Source organism: Macaca thibetana, chromosome 14 (genome assembly GCF_024542745.1).
Source record: "Macaca thibetana thibetana isolate TM-01 chromosome 14, ASM2454274v1, whole genome shotgun sequence".
NCBI classification, from domain to species: domain Eukaryota; kingdom Metazoa; phylum Chordata; class Mammalia; order Primates; family Cercopithecidae; genus Macaca; species Macaca thibetana.
In genome coordinates this window covers 86,358,377-86,372,827 of record NC_065591.1, presented here as the reverse complement: position 1 = coordinate 86,372,827, position 14,451 = coordinate 86,358,377, and the positions used below count along the sequence as shown (strand labels likewise).

General features: G+C 36.3%; 1 protein-coding gene across 3 annotated transcripts in view; it reads left to right on the top strand.

Moving 5' to 3' along the window:
• MRE11 (MRE11 homolog, double strand break repair nuclease) overlaps nt 1-14,451 on the top strand; it is a 78,102-nt gene that overhangs the window by 6,452 nt on the left and 57,199 nt on the right. For all 3 annotated transcript variants that reach the window (XM_050758905.1, XM_050758906.1, XM_050758904.1), the window contains exons 4-7: nt 1,692-1,852; nt 8,082-8,169; nt 9,031-9,172; nt 11,503-11,617. In XM_050758905.1, coding sequence (XP_050614862.1) covers nt 1,692-1,852; nt 8,082-8,169; nt 9,031-9,172; nt 11,503-11,617 — 506 coding nt within the window. The remainder of the gene's footprint in view (nt 1-1,691; nt 1,853-8,081; nt 8,170-9,030; nt 9,173-11,502; nt 11,618-14,451) is intronic.

The window sequence follows — 14,451 nt, the reverse complement described above, 5'->3', positions numbered from 1 at the left end:
TAACATTTTGTCACATTTGCTTTATCCTCTCTTCACAAATACACATGATTTTTTTCCCTCAACCATTTGAGAGTAAACTGCATGTATAATCATGGAAAACCAGGAAAGTAGTATTGATTCAGTGCTATTATATAATGTTAAGATGTTGCCAATTGTTCCTATAATGTCTGTTATAGCTCTTTGGAGGCTGGTTGGTGGCATCCAGGACCCAGTCCAGGTTTACATATTGTATTTAGTTGCCATGTCTCTTTGTCTCCTTTAATCTGGTATGTTTTCCTGAATCTGCCTTGCCTTTGTTTTTCATGACCCTGATATTTTGAAGAGTACACAGGCCAGTAATTTTATAGAATCTTCCTCAAATTGACTATATGTGGTATTTCCTCATGATTAGGTTCAGATTCTGCACTTTTGGCAAGAATACCACAGAAGTGAGTCGTGTTCTTTTCAATATTTCCTAGAGTCACCGCCAGCCAGTTTAAAAAAATTTTTTTTAATGTTCAAATGATGGCAAAATATATTAAATACATAACATAAAATTTCCCTTGTTAACCATTTTCAAGTGTACAGTACAGTAGTGTTAAATATGTTCATATTGCTGTGCAACCAATCTCCAGAAGTATTCTCATCTTGCAAAAATGACACCCATTAAGCAACAACTTCTTTTCGCTCCAGTATATTTTTCATTTTTTTTTTGTTTTTGTTTTGTTTCTTCCATGCCTTTGATTGTGATCATTTTCTTCCTTTTACTCAAATAGTGTTCATTCTGGAAGGCCTAGCTTAAATCTCACATTTTTATTAAAGTTACCCTAACTACCATACGCACAGTGATCTATACCTTGTGTTCTTTTGTATGATTAAGCACTTAAGTTTCTTTAGGTGCATCGTATATGTCTTGAAAGCCTGTGTTAGACTTTTTCTGTATGATTTCCCTCCTTCACTGAAGTTATTCCTAGAATGTCCTCCTCAAAATCATTTATCTTTCCTAGTGCAACTAACATGCCATCATGTTAGTTCATCCCTTCTAGACTTTGTGTCCGCAAGCGAATTGTCCTGCCTTGAGTTCAAATTCGTCGTAGTGTCATCTCTGCTGCTGGTTGCTTACATGTCCATTCTAGTACACCCCAGAGTTTGACTTATGTTTAGATGTATAACAGTTTGCCTCTTCCATTAGAGTTTGAATATATTTAGGATAGGGATGATATTTTATTCATCATTGTATCCTCAGGACTCAGCAGAGGGTCTTGCATAGAGTCAGTATTTAATGAGGGCAGGGATATAATCTGTTTTGTAGATTGCTATTTTTTTAGCTTCTGGAACCTGTAGGAATTCTAAATAAATGCTGAATGAATTAAATGAATGATTTGGATTGAATTTGGTATCTCTTCCATACGTTCTGTTAAAGTGCTAAGTTTATGTTTGATTCGAATAATAGAAAAAACATGATCACCTTGTGTAGCTTGAATCAGAGACCTGGTGTAATTGGAAGAGGGCTTTTTTTTAAGATAGCTTAGTCAGCTAAATTAGAGTCAGATTAATTACCAGATTGAAAGTCCCTTTGAATAAATAAAATGTAAGTTTTTAAATTGCCATACATAATAGTGTCTTTTGTTTTTTTAATCTCTTTCATCTGCAGTTTATAAAAATGTTACTTGTAAAACATACTAATTTTAACACCTTTTTCTGTTGATCAGGTGGATTTTATTTTGTTAGGCGGTGATCTTTTTCATGAAAATAAGCCCTCAAGGAAAACGTTACACACCTGCCTCGAGTTATTAAGAAAATATTGTATGGGTGATAGGCCTGTCCAGTTTGAAATTCTCAGTGATCAGTCAGTCAACTTTGGTTTTAGTAAGTAAGTATATTTATTTACTTGAGTGAATGATTACTTGTGTATGGTATTTTCTGTATAAGACGCACAAACACACAGTTAACCATTTTGCTTTCCATATAAGCTATTTTCTTAGTAAATATATTCTTTGAATTTTTTGTACATCGTCATATTAATTTATATTTTCCTAATTGATAGTGGGACTGACCCAGCTACTCGGGAAGCTGAGGTGGGAGGATTACTTGAGTCCCAGAAGCAGAGGTTGCAGTGAGCCGAGATTGTGCCACTGCACTCCAGCCTAGGTGATAGAGCAAGACTCCATCTCAAAAAAAAAAAAAAAAAAAAAAAAAGTTGGGACTGAATATCTTCTCAGGTTATTGTACATTTTGGTATCCTCTCCTGTTCATATCATCTGCCTATTTTGAAAACTGAGATTTTTTTTGTTTGTTTGTTTTTCTACCTGAATTGCAGAAGTTACTTATATATTCTAGTTAGTAAACCTTTGTGATACATATATTTTTTCCCAATTAGTGGCTTGTGGCTTGTCTTTTAACTTTGTTTATGGACTCTTGTTGACAGAAATACTTAATTTTTATGTAGTTAAATCTATTGTTTTTTCTTTTTTTCCATTTGTGCCTTTGGGACTACTTATGATATTCGTCAATCCCTGTATTATAAAAATATCATGTGTTTTTTCTTTTTCTTTTTTTTTTTTTTTGAGATGGGGTCTCGCTCTGTTGCCCAGGCTGGAGTGCAGTGGCATGATCTTGGCTCACTGCAACCTCCGCCTCCTGGGTTCAAGCAATTCTCCCTGCCTCAGCCTCCTGAGTAGCTGGGATTACAGGCGCCCATCACCACACCTGGCAAATTTTTGTGTTTTTAATAGAGATGGGGTTTTTGCCATGTTGGCCAGGCTGGTCTCGAACTCCAGACCTCAGGTAATCCACCTGCCTTGGTCTCCCAAAGTGCTGGGATTACAGACGTGAGCCACCACTTCCAGCCCATCATGTCTTAAACATTGTACAGGATCTCACATTGCATTTAGTAGAAAAGTTTGCTTAGTTTCTTCAGCCCGTGTCAGGTTTTCTGTTGTCTTTCGTGACCTTGATACTTATAAAGAGGTCAGGTATTTTGTAGACTGTCCCTCAATTTGGGTTTTTCTCTTGCTTTCTATGATTAGATTGGGATTACAGGTTTCGGGGGAGAATATTCAAGAAGTGACCCTTTCAGTCATCACATCAGGAGGTGCATGACATCAACCTGATTTATCACTGGTGATTTTAACCTTGATCACTTAGTTAAGCCGGTCTCTGCCAGGTTTCTCCAGTGTAAAGTCATTATTTTTTCCTTTCCATATGCTGTTGGTTAGAATTGAGTCTCTGAGTCCATCTTACTCTCAAAGGGAGGGGAGTTAAGTTTCCACTTCTGATGGACATAAAACCACCAAAGTAATTAATAAGTATTTTAGGGGAGATATTTTGAGACTGTGCGACTTTTCTATTCCTCCTTAAATTTGTTCATTAATTTTAGATTCATCAGTGGATCTTACCTACAACAGTTATAACTGTGATATTCTAATTGTGATTTTCTATTTCCTATATTCTTTCTACATGTATTAATTGGGATTCTTTTGTAAGGAAGATTTGCCCCTTGTCCCACATTTGTTTATTCAATTTTCTATATCAGTTTATTCAGTTGTCTGTATCAGTTTATTCAATTGTCTGTATCAGTAGATACAGACATTTTTTTTTCTTTGGGTTATAATTTAATACTATCATAATTTACTTGTGTCTTAAATTGTTCCAGCTTTAGCCATTGGGCTCTTTTTGAGATTGGCTCCTGTATCCTTTTGATGTACCCCCATATCTCACCCTTTCTTCTGATTTTTTTCACTGTAAGATGTTCCAGGCTGATTTTGTACTTTCTCTTTCTTAGTTTCATACTCAACCATTTCTTCAAGGAGCCCTGGTTCCTTTTGGAGAATGGTATTTGGAAAACAAGATCTGGATGTTAGATGTGCACATTACTATTGTATTGTTGCTTCTAGGCTTTCAGTGGACAGAGCTAAGAAAAATATTTGTACATACTAACCCATGAGAATAGACATACTCATGTTTATTTATTTATTTATTTATTTAAATTTTGCTTTTGAGACAGGGTCTGGCTGTCTTGCCCAGGCTGTAGTGCAGTGGCATGATCATAGCTCACTGCAGCCTCAACCTCCTGGGTTCAAGCTATCTTCCTGCCTCAGCCTCCCAAGTAGCTGGGACTATAGGCATGTGCCACTGTATTAGTCCATTTTCATGCTGCTGATAAAGACGTATCCAAGACTGGGCAATTCACAAAAGAAAGAGGTTTAATGGACTTACAGTTCCACATGGCTGGGGAGGCCTCACAATCATGACTGAAAGCAGGAGGAGCAAGTCATGTCTTATATGGATGGTGCCAGGCAAAGAGAGAGGTTGTGCTGGGAAACTCCCATTTTTAAAACCGTCAGATTTCTTTAGACTTATTCACTATCACCAGAACAGCACAGGAAAGGCCTGCCCCCATGATTCAGTTATCTCCCACGAGGCCCCTCCCACAACACATGGTAATTATGGGAGCTACAAGATGAGATTTGGGTGGGGACACAGAGCCAAACCATATCAGCCACCACACCCAGCTAATTTTTAAGAAATTATTTTTGGTAGAGATGGGGTCTCACTATGTTGCCCAGCTGGTCCTGGGCCCAAGCAGTCCTCCTGCCTTAGCTTCTCAAAATGCTGTGATTGCAGTTGTGAGCCACCATGCCTAGCCCATATTTATTTCTTACTTATTTTTTAAAGTATGACTTTATATTGGTAGGTAAATTTTTTTTTGAGGTTTTGTCTACATGAAAATATGTTTACTTTCCCCTTGATTGCTAGTTTGGCTGCATATATAATTGAGTTTTAAAAGATTTGTATAATACTTCGTCCTTGTTTTTAAAAATTGTAATCAGTGTCTCTACCCTCCTTCTATTCAAATCTAAAACTCGAGACATTTTTTATTTTTTGAGAAGGAGTCTCACTCTCTCGCCCAAGCTGGAGTGCAGAGGCACGATCTTGGCTCACTGCAACCTCCATCTCCCAGCTTCAAGCAGTTCTCCTGCCTCAGCCTCCTGAGTAGCTGGGGCTACAAGTGTGCACCACCATGCCCAGCTAGTTTTTTTATGTGTTTTTAGTAGAGATAGGGTTTCACCAGGTTGGTGAGGCTGGTCTTGAACTCCTGACCTTAAGTGATCCTCCCACCTCGGCCTCCCAAAGTGCTGGGATTATAGGCGTGAGCCACTGCACCCAGGCGGGACATTTTTTGACTTTAGTGTTTTCTTTCTTTTATCTTATTTTTAAACTGCATTCTGTTTTGAAAACTGTTTCCCCACCCTATATACATGTTTACCTATTTCTTTGCTCACTGTCGTTTCTTGTATTTCATTTCTTTTCTGTAGATTCAGTTTCCTTCTTTCTGAAGTACAGTTTTCAGTAGTTTTTTCATGGAGTGTCAGTGGGTGGTAAACTCTTTTTTTGTCGTTGCTGTTGAGGAGTCTACTGTGAGTTGAGTTGCTAGAAAGTTTAGCATAGTGATTAAGAGCGTGGGTTCCGGTATAAAACAGTCTGAGTTCAAATCCTGGTTCTGTCATTTAGTAGTTGTAAAACTACGTTAGTCACGTAACTACTCTGCCTTAGTTCTGTCATTCATGACATGGGTAAGAAATGTGCCAGTCTTACAGAATTGAGAAGATTGAGGTGATAAGAAAAATGCTTAGAGTAGTGACTAGCATAAAGACAATACTCGGGTAACTATTAAGATTTTCTCATTGTTCTTAACATGTTGCAGTTTTACTTAGCTGTGGATTTACTTCTTTTTGTCCCGTGTGGGCTTTATCATATATTTAGTGTAGTATTATTGTTTTTCAGCAACTTGGGGGAATTCCTATTCATTATATTTTCAAATATTGTTTCCCTTGTCTTTCTGAATATCATTTATATATCATACTGTTCAAAAAGAATTGCCCATAACTTTACCCCTTTGTGTTACATTTTGGATAATTTCATCTTCCAGTTTACAGTTCATGTAGAAAATAGACAAAGATAGGGAAATCCCGAAAAAGAAGACTACTAAGGAGTTAGTAGCCAATTAGATTTGAAGTATAACAATGCTACAATAATTGAAAATGTGGTATGGCTTATGAATTGGTAGATAGGTAAGTGAAAGAGAATGGAAACTCCAGAAATAGCCTCAAATACATGTAGGAATTTAGTATTTGATGAAGGTCACTGGCTCATAATGTAGGGGAAATAATGGATTCAGTAAAACTACTAGGAGAAACTGTTAGACATATTTTAAAAATCTAGATGTTGGAAAGGCTTCTAAGTATGATACAAGATCCAGAAGCCTTAAAGATTCATACGTTTGTCTTTGCAAAAATAAATTTCTGTATGCCAAAAACTGCCTGAAGCAAAGCCAGAAGTCAGAGTTCAATCAGGAGGAATATTTGCAACCAATTGCAAATTAAGGCTGAATTCCCCAATAAGCAGTTCTTTCAAGACAATAACATTCATGAGTTAGTAAGAAATAAAGAAGATGGACATCCTTCACAGAAAAGGAAATAACATGACATTTAACCTTTTTTTTTTTTTTTTTTTTTTTTTTTTGAGACAGAGTCTTGCTTTGTCACCCAGGCTGGAGTGCAGTGGCTTGATCTCGGCTCACTGCAAGCTCCGCCTCCCAGATTCAAGCACTTATGCTGCCTCAGCCTGCCAAGTAGCTGGGACTACAGGCGTGTGCCACCATGCCCGGCTAATTTTTGTGTTTTTGATAGAGACGGAGTTTCACCATGTTGGCCAGGCTCATCTCGAACTCCTGACCTCAGGTGATCTGCCCACCTCGGCCTGCCAAAGTGCTGGGATTATAGGCGTGAGCCACCGAGTCCGGCCTAAATGTATTTTTAAAAGTTTGATCTAACTCATAAGAAAAAGAGCTATACTGAAATATTTTTCTCCTATCAGGTTGGCATAGGTCTGTGACTCTCAATCCTGAGTGCACAGTACAGTTACCTCAGAACCTTTAAAAATATGGATGCCCCGTCTCCAGGCCAACTGACTTAGAGTCTCTCTAAGTATGTCATGGGCATTGGCATTTCTTAAAAGATCCCCAAGATAATTCCAACATGCTGCTAGCATTGAGATCTACTAGCATAGATTTAAGAGCTGGATAATAGACTATGTTAGTGAGGTAGGGGGAAACTGTCCCTCTTGTGCATTGCTATTGCATTATGTGTAAATCTCTATGGTGGGAAATTGGCAGTGCCTATCAAAATTACAAATGCACATACTCTTTGACTTAACAGTTCCCTTCCAGGTATCCCTTTACAGGTTGACTCACAAGGGCAACAAGATTACTCACTGTACAAGATTACTTTGTACAAGATCATTCCATACAAGATTACTTTGTACAAGATTACTCACTGTAGCATTGTTTATAAAACAAGACTGCACAAAATCTAAATGTCCATTGGTAGGGAACTGCTCAAACACATTGTGGTAATCCATGTAATGGAGTACTGTGTGGCTGACAGAGCAGAAGAAAGGTCTTCATGTACTGATGTGGAATGATTTCTAAAATATGTTGAGTAATAAAAGCAGGATGTATTTTTGTATCATTTATGTAAGGAGGAAGAAAATCTGTTTGTGTGTATAGGTATAGGATCCTTTTGAAAAATGCACTAGGAATTGCTGACATTGTTTGCCTCTGAGAAGGGGAGCTGGATGGCTGGGGGCAGGGGCTGACAGGAGACTTTAATTTGCACAGGTAATAATTGATAGAGCTGGGAGTTTTAATTTACCTCTTTGGGATTCTAAAGTATATGGGTTTTCTTCCCTCCCCCCACTATGAATAAAAACCATATGCTAAGTTTTTAAAATTTTGAAGGCCTATTAACTTTTCATTAATTAGATGTACTACTCATACATACCGCAAGCACTGTTTATTATAGTTGGGGTTTCTTTAAAATGTAGTACTTTGAGATATTTTCAAACTAATTGAAATGAATTGTCACCTACGATTTTATTTTTTAAAGCTCTAAGCTAGTGATCATATGCCAATGTACATTATGCAGTTTGCCTATGATTGCATTAATATTTTGGAGGAGAATCTGAGGGAAAACAGCTTTTGTCCTTTGTAGAAATTTTAAATAACTTTTTTTTTTTTTTTTTTTTTTTTTTTTTTTAAGATTTCCATGGGTGAACTATCAAGATGGCAACCTCAACATTTCAATTCCAGTGTTTAGTATTCATGGCAATCATGACGATCCCACGGGGGTAATTATTGTTTTCTTACGCTTTGTTGGAATTTTGGAAATGATCAGTTTAGTTTGTCTGTGGAGAGCATGCCTCCTCTTTTTCTCTGTGTAGTAGTCAAATTGAGTTAAAAAGTCAAGTTGACTTTTCACATTCATACAAACTTTTATACTGCTTTTTAGATTTTTTAAAAAATCTGGAATAAGAATTAGTGTATGAGCGATGCTTTTATTTCATTAGTGCTGATGTTAACAGTAAGAAGCCAGGAGTAGGAGTGAACACCTAACATTTGTATAGCGCTTTACAGTTTGCCAGCGTTTTTATAACTGTCTTATCTCACTTTTAGGAAATGATTGTTTCATCAACATCTTTAAATCTAAATTAGATTATCTTAATTTAGATGATCTGTTAATCTAATCTTAATTTAGATGATCTGTTAGATAATCTAATCTTAGATTATCTGTTTAATATGGAGGTAAGACTAGAGATCCTACCCTCAAAGTATTTTTTCATTTTATCTGGTTATTAATATTATGAATCGCTGATGAGCTATGGTCTTTTTTCCCCAGGCTTTAAGAGGTTTGCTTAATATTACAAAGCTTTTGTCTCATGGCTGATTTTTATTTTTTTGTGGCCAAGACATCCTAAGTTTTGGTGAGATGTTAACCTTGCATTTGGCATGTGATTCCAGTTGCTGTAGGTGATTTGTAGTACAAAAAAATGTAGCAAATACTTTTACTTTTGTAATTTTGTTTTGAGAAAACACTGTCCTCATCTATGTTTTTGTAAGTAGTATATGGAGTATGCTTTTAACAGGTGATATGATACTCATGTAGATACTTTTACATACACACTAACATTCTTTGAAATTATTTTACGTAGGCAGATGCACTTTGTGCCCTGGACATTTTAAGTTGTGCTGGATTTGTAAATCACTTTGGACGTTCAATGTCCGTGGAGAAGATAGACATTAGTCCAGTTTTGCTTCAAAAAGGAAGCACAAAGATTGCGCTATATGGTTTAGGTAAGACAGTTTTATTTTACTCTTTATGTCCATGTGTGATTCTTCAAACAATTGAGAAGTAAAATTTTGGATATAAGTTTGTATCTGTTTGGAAAAAATGGGGCAAACCTTATTATTATTTATTGGTGACTATAAAAAATGATGGATGGTTTTGGTAAAAACTTTTGGTGAGAAAATGTCTTTTCATTACTATTTATTATTTTGGGATTTTTTAAGACTCAGATGTAGAATCCTGAATGTTAGAATTATAGAATAATTAGCACTTTGATATCTTGGAAGTCTTTGAAAGGTCTAATGCTTCACTGTACAATACCGCTAGCTTATAATTTTGTCAAGCTTTCATAACACCCCTGGCAAGTAGAAAAGCATCATGTTTATTTATATTTTAGAGATAATAAAAGTGAAATCTGGATATTATATCTGATTCAGCAAGTGATACAGCAGGAAGTGAAATATACTTTTCTAAAAAAAGCTATTAACAGTTGTTTTAATCACTGCAGTGTTATTAGGGATCCTATCTCCAGAAAATTGCCTTTCCTCCTCCATTCACACTAAGGACAGATTTCATTATGCCTCAGTCACCACCAGAAGCACATCTCCCCAGTCATCCATTTTCTCCCAAACTTTTATCTTATCCTGTTCTATTATACCTTCCTTAACTAGACTCTGTCTCTACCCTGCACCTCTCCTTGTCCCCCAACCCTTCATTATAAACTCTAGGAACTCTTTTTATAATTATCAGATTCCTCATTATTATCTCTTCTTGAATGTTGTCTCTACTTTCTAACCTTCAGTGAAGCCCAGCTGACCCCTGAGGTTCCTGTGTCCCATGCAGTTCTCTTACCCCTGGGCTTTTGGACAAAAGTGGGAATCACTGTTCTCCTTGCTCCACCCACCGCTTCCTTGTCTGCCTGCAAACACCCTGTTCCCTTTAAACTTCTGCCATCTGGCTAAACTGCATTGCTTTTTCTCTCAGACTTTTTACTACTTACCCACCTTCAATTTTGCCAGTGTTTTCAGTGTTTCAACACTGAAGTAGATTAATCTTCTAATGCCTTGGGCTTTGTGTGCCTTGACTTTTTTGTCTCCAGTTACATGTTCTGCATTCCACCTTAGCCATTTATTCCATTGGCCACTCCTGTGGAATTCTCCTTGGGAGCTAGGCCACTTCTAACTCCTAGACTTCTACATTGTTGGCTTTCCTTCTGAGACCCTCTCTAATCCGTATATAAAGTAGCAGTGTTGTCCACCCTTTTAATTCGATGGTGTTAATTCTCCATCTTAGCATCCTGGCTTTTTCTCCTTTCATAATATTTAATGTTTGTAACTATTTTGTTGACTTGTTTTTGTTAGTTTCCTTCACTAGATCAAGATGAACTTATGGAATATGAGAATTGTTTGAAAGTCATTTAATTATTTAAAAAGCACAATATATTTTATTTAAAACAATATAAGAATATTGTTTTTAAATACACTTCTATCATCCCTTTTAATACTTATTTCTACACATGTTATAATATATATGTTAGATCAAAAGAATATATAATTTATAACAAAGGGATGGTGAAAAATAGTATTACTAGAAGTTTTAATAAGAATTTAAGCATAGGAAACTCACATTTTTATTCTACATTTTGTTGGTTTTGAACATATATATGCCTGAAATGGAAATTTTTTTTTTAATGCAACTAACTACTGTTTATCAAGAACCTGGAACAGGCTGGGCATGGTGGCACCTGCCTGCGATTTCAGCACTTTGGGAGTCCAAGGCAGGTGGATCACTTAAGGTCAGGAGTTCAAGACCAGCCTGTCCAACGTGGCGAAACCCCATCTCTACTAAAAGTGCAAAAATTAGCCAGACGTGGTGGTGCATGCTGCAATCCCAGCAACTCAGGAGGCTGAGGCACGAGAATCACTTGAACCCAGGAGGTGGAGGTTGCAGTGAGCCGAGATCATACCACTGCACTCCAGCCTGGGCAATAGAGCAAGACTCTGTTGAAAAAAACAAAACCCTGGAACAGCCAGGCATGGTGGCTTATGCCTGTAATCACAGCACTTTGGGAGGCTGAGACGAGAAGATTGCTTGAACCCAGGAGTTTGAAACCAGCCTAGACAACATAGCAAGACCCTGTCTCAATTAAAAACAAAACAAAAAAAGATAAAAAAAAGAACCTGGAACATACCCATTTATAAATGATTCCAGAATTCAAATGTATCTGCCAACAGTAAAGTGAAATACTTTGAGAAGGACATAATTTAGAAGCAAAATAGATTCATTTTTTAAGCCAAAGTAAGAAAACAATTTAAAAATAATGTAATGTCCATTTCAGGATCCATTCCAGATGAAAGGCTCTATCGAATGTTTGTCAATAAAAAAGTAACAATGTTGAGACCAAAAGAAGATGAGAACTCTTGGTTTAACTTATTTGTGATTCATCAGAACAGGTAAAAGTTTTCTCTGAAAAAGTTTGAGCCAAGTGCTGAGGTTTCCCAGATCTGTTTCTGAACTCACCTATTTCAGTGAAATGCCCTTAATCTTTCAGTGTTGTCAGTGGAGGATCAGACAAAATATAGATTTGCTTTGTGTGATTTCATTTTGAAATTGTCTTTAGTATATATTAATACCTGCAAGAATATTTGCAACATACAGATGAGGCATACACCATGAATACTCCTCAATTTAACAAAAAGGTAGAATCTTTTTGTTGGATTATCCATTCCATTATCCCATTCCTTTTCCCTGATCCCGCCTGCTTCCCCTTATCCCAAAGGGAAGCATTATTAATTTTGAATTAATTATTTCATTGCTTTTTTTTTGCTGTTTAATCACATGTATACTCATATTATGCTATATATTTTACAGCCAACTTATTTTCAGCATTACATTACTGAGATTCATCCATTTTGATGCTTAGAAATGTAATTTATTTTTACTGATGTGCACAGTTATGCTTTGCCTCCTGTCAGTGAACAGGAGTTTTTTGCTTTTATAAATCTTGCTGTTATGAACATTCTTATACATGTTTCCTACTGCATATATGCAAGTGTTCTTCCAGAATATACAAATATAGCTAGATTACCTTTCTTTTGTTAGTAGTTTTAAGAAGTTTAATCTGTTGGCAGGGTATAGGATTGATTGAAAAGAAGACAGACTTGAAGAAGCAAGATTTATTATCTGATCACTGCAGTAAAAATATGAGGTGGTGACGGTGATGGCAATGAAGCAGAAATGGGAGGGACACACCTGAGAAGTTGTAAGGGAAGAACTCAAAGGATTTGGGGCCTGACTATATAATTTATTACAGTTGTCCCTTGGTATCCACGGGGGGTGTTGGGTCCAGGACCTAAAATCCTGGGATGCTGAAATCCCTTGAATAAAGTGGTATAGCATTTGCATATAACCTACATATATCCTCCTGTGTACTTTAAATAATCTCTAGATTACTTGTAATACCTGATACAATGTAAATACTGTTTAAATAGTTGTTATACTATATTACTTTAAAAATTTATATTTTTCATTGTTATTTTTTATTGTTTTTTCCCCGAATATTTCAGTCTTTGGTTGGTTGAATCCACGAATCTGCCAATACAGAGGGCCAACTATATTTATTGAACACATTTATTGAATGCAGGCTACTCTGTGCATTCAGTGAATGCAGACTTATGTTAAATACTCGGTAAAAGAAAGGGTTTAAGAGGCTGACTTGTGTTGTCTTATGTGTGAGTTCTTGAATAAACTGTGAGTTTCAAAGGAGGAGCAGGCCAGAGTTCAGATATGCGTGGTCTTCATATAACTTTGCACCACTGGGATTTGTTCCTTCTCTTCCATAGAGCTTCCCAGGTCTACCACTTTTTTGTACTATGTCAAAGTAGGGATGATGAGTTAAAAGGAAAACTCATAAGTAATTCTAAGAATTTAAGCAAGAATGAAAGGTAGAATGGCAGCATTGGTAAGGGGAATGGGTAGTCACCATATGATGTTGATTTTTCTCATTGCCCCTCTCATCATTTGATTAAGGGGATGTATAACAGGTGTCTCTCCTGTAAAGTTTCCATTTTCTACTTTTCAATTAATAAATATTTTTGGGAAAATACTTTGAGACTATGCAAATATCCCATTTCACCTTAAACTTTTACCCATTAATTTTAGCATCCATGGGTGATCTTATTTCCAATAATTAATACTGTGGTATTTTAATTGTAAGTTTTGATTTCCTTCATTCTTTCTATATTTATTAATGGAATTCTCTGTAAGGAAAATTTGTCCCTTCTCTATTTACTTATTTATTTATGTCATTATGGACTTGAAGATCCAGTACTATCAGTTTTTTAGTTGCTACTGTTCCTCAGATTGTTCCAGCTTTGACCATTGCGTTCTCTTTTATGTTGGCTGCTGTGTCCTTTCAGTGTCTCCCCACATGTTTGGGGGGATGACCTTAGCTTTTTGGTACCTCAAGATGCTCAAGGCTCTTGGCTCTTATAATGGCAAAAATCGTAATTACTTTTGCACCAACCTGATATTTTCCTACCTAGCCCTGGAATCAACCATTTCTCCAAGGTGCTGTGATTCTTTTTGTTGGAGAGTGGTATTCAGAAACCCACAAATGGGTGGTAGGTGTGCTTACTGCTATCAGGACTTGCTCAGCACTGAATAAACAGAGTTATGGAAATAGATATATGTGTGTATAGTAACCCATACCTACATACACGTCTATATATGTGCTTAAAAAACCAGTGATAAGTTCAGACTGATTCTAATCCAGCCCTACAAGGTCCATTTTTGTCTTCTCCCTTTCCTTACTTGTGACTTCTTTGTCTAACAGAAGCCTGGATCATATTATAAATGTATATATTTACTTATTTTTTCAATCCTGGTTTAATGATATTTCCAATTCTAGTATAATTTGAAATTATAAAGTAATTTCAAAATTGCTAACTCATATCCCTGTGCAAAACAACTTTCCCAACTAGGTTACAATGTTTATGTAAGTTATTTTAGTCTTTGGCCTTTCTGTATCTAATTGAAACATAATTTTCCAAACTAACTTAGCTCCTTTTCTCCCCACCCCATTCGCTGTGGTTATGTGATTCTTTGGTAATGCTGTTAGATTCATTTGTCACCGTGTGCATTCTTAAGATGCTTCTGCTTTTGTAAGAGTTATTTGAAAAAAAAAATAACTCAGATTGAGTAAGAATCTTGAGCCTTCTGCATTTTGCCTTGTTTCCCATTTGTTTCTCTACATCAACTGTTTTTTTCTCTTGTTTCAAAGAAGAAA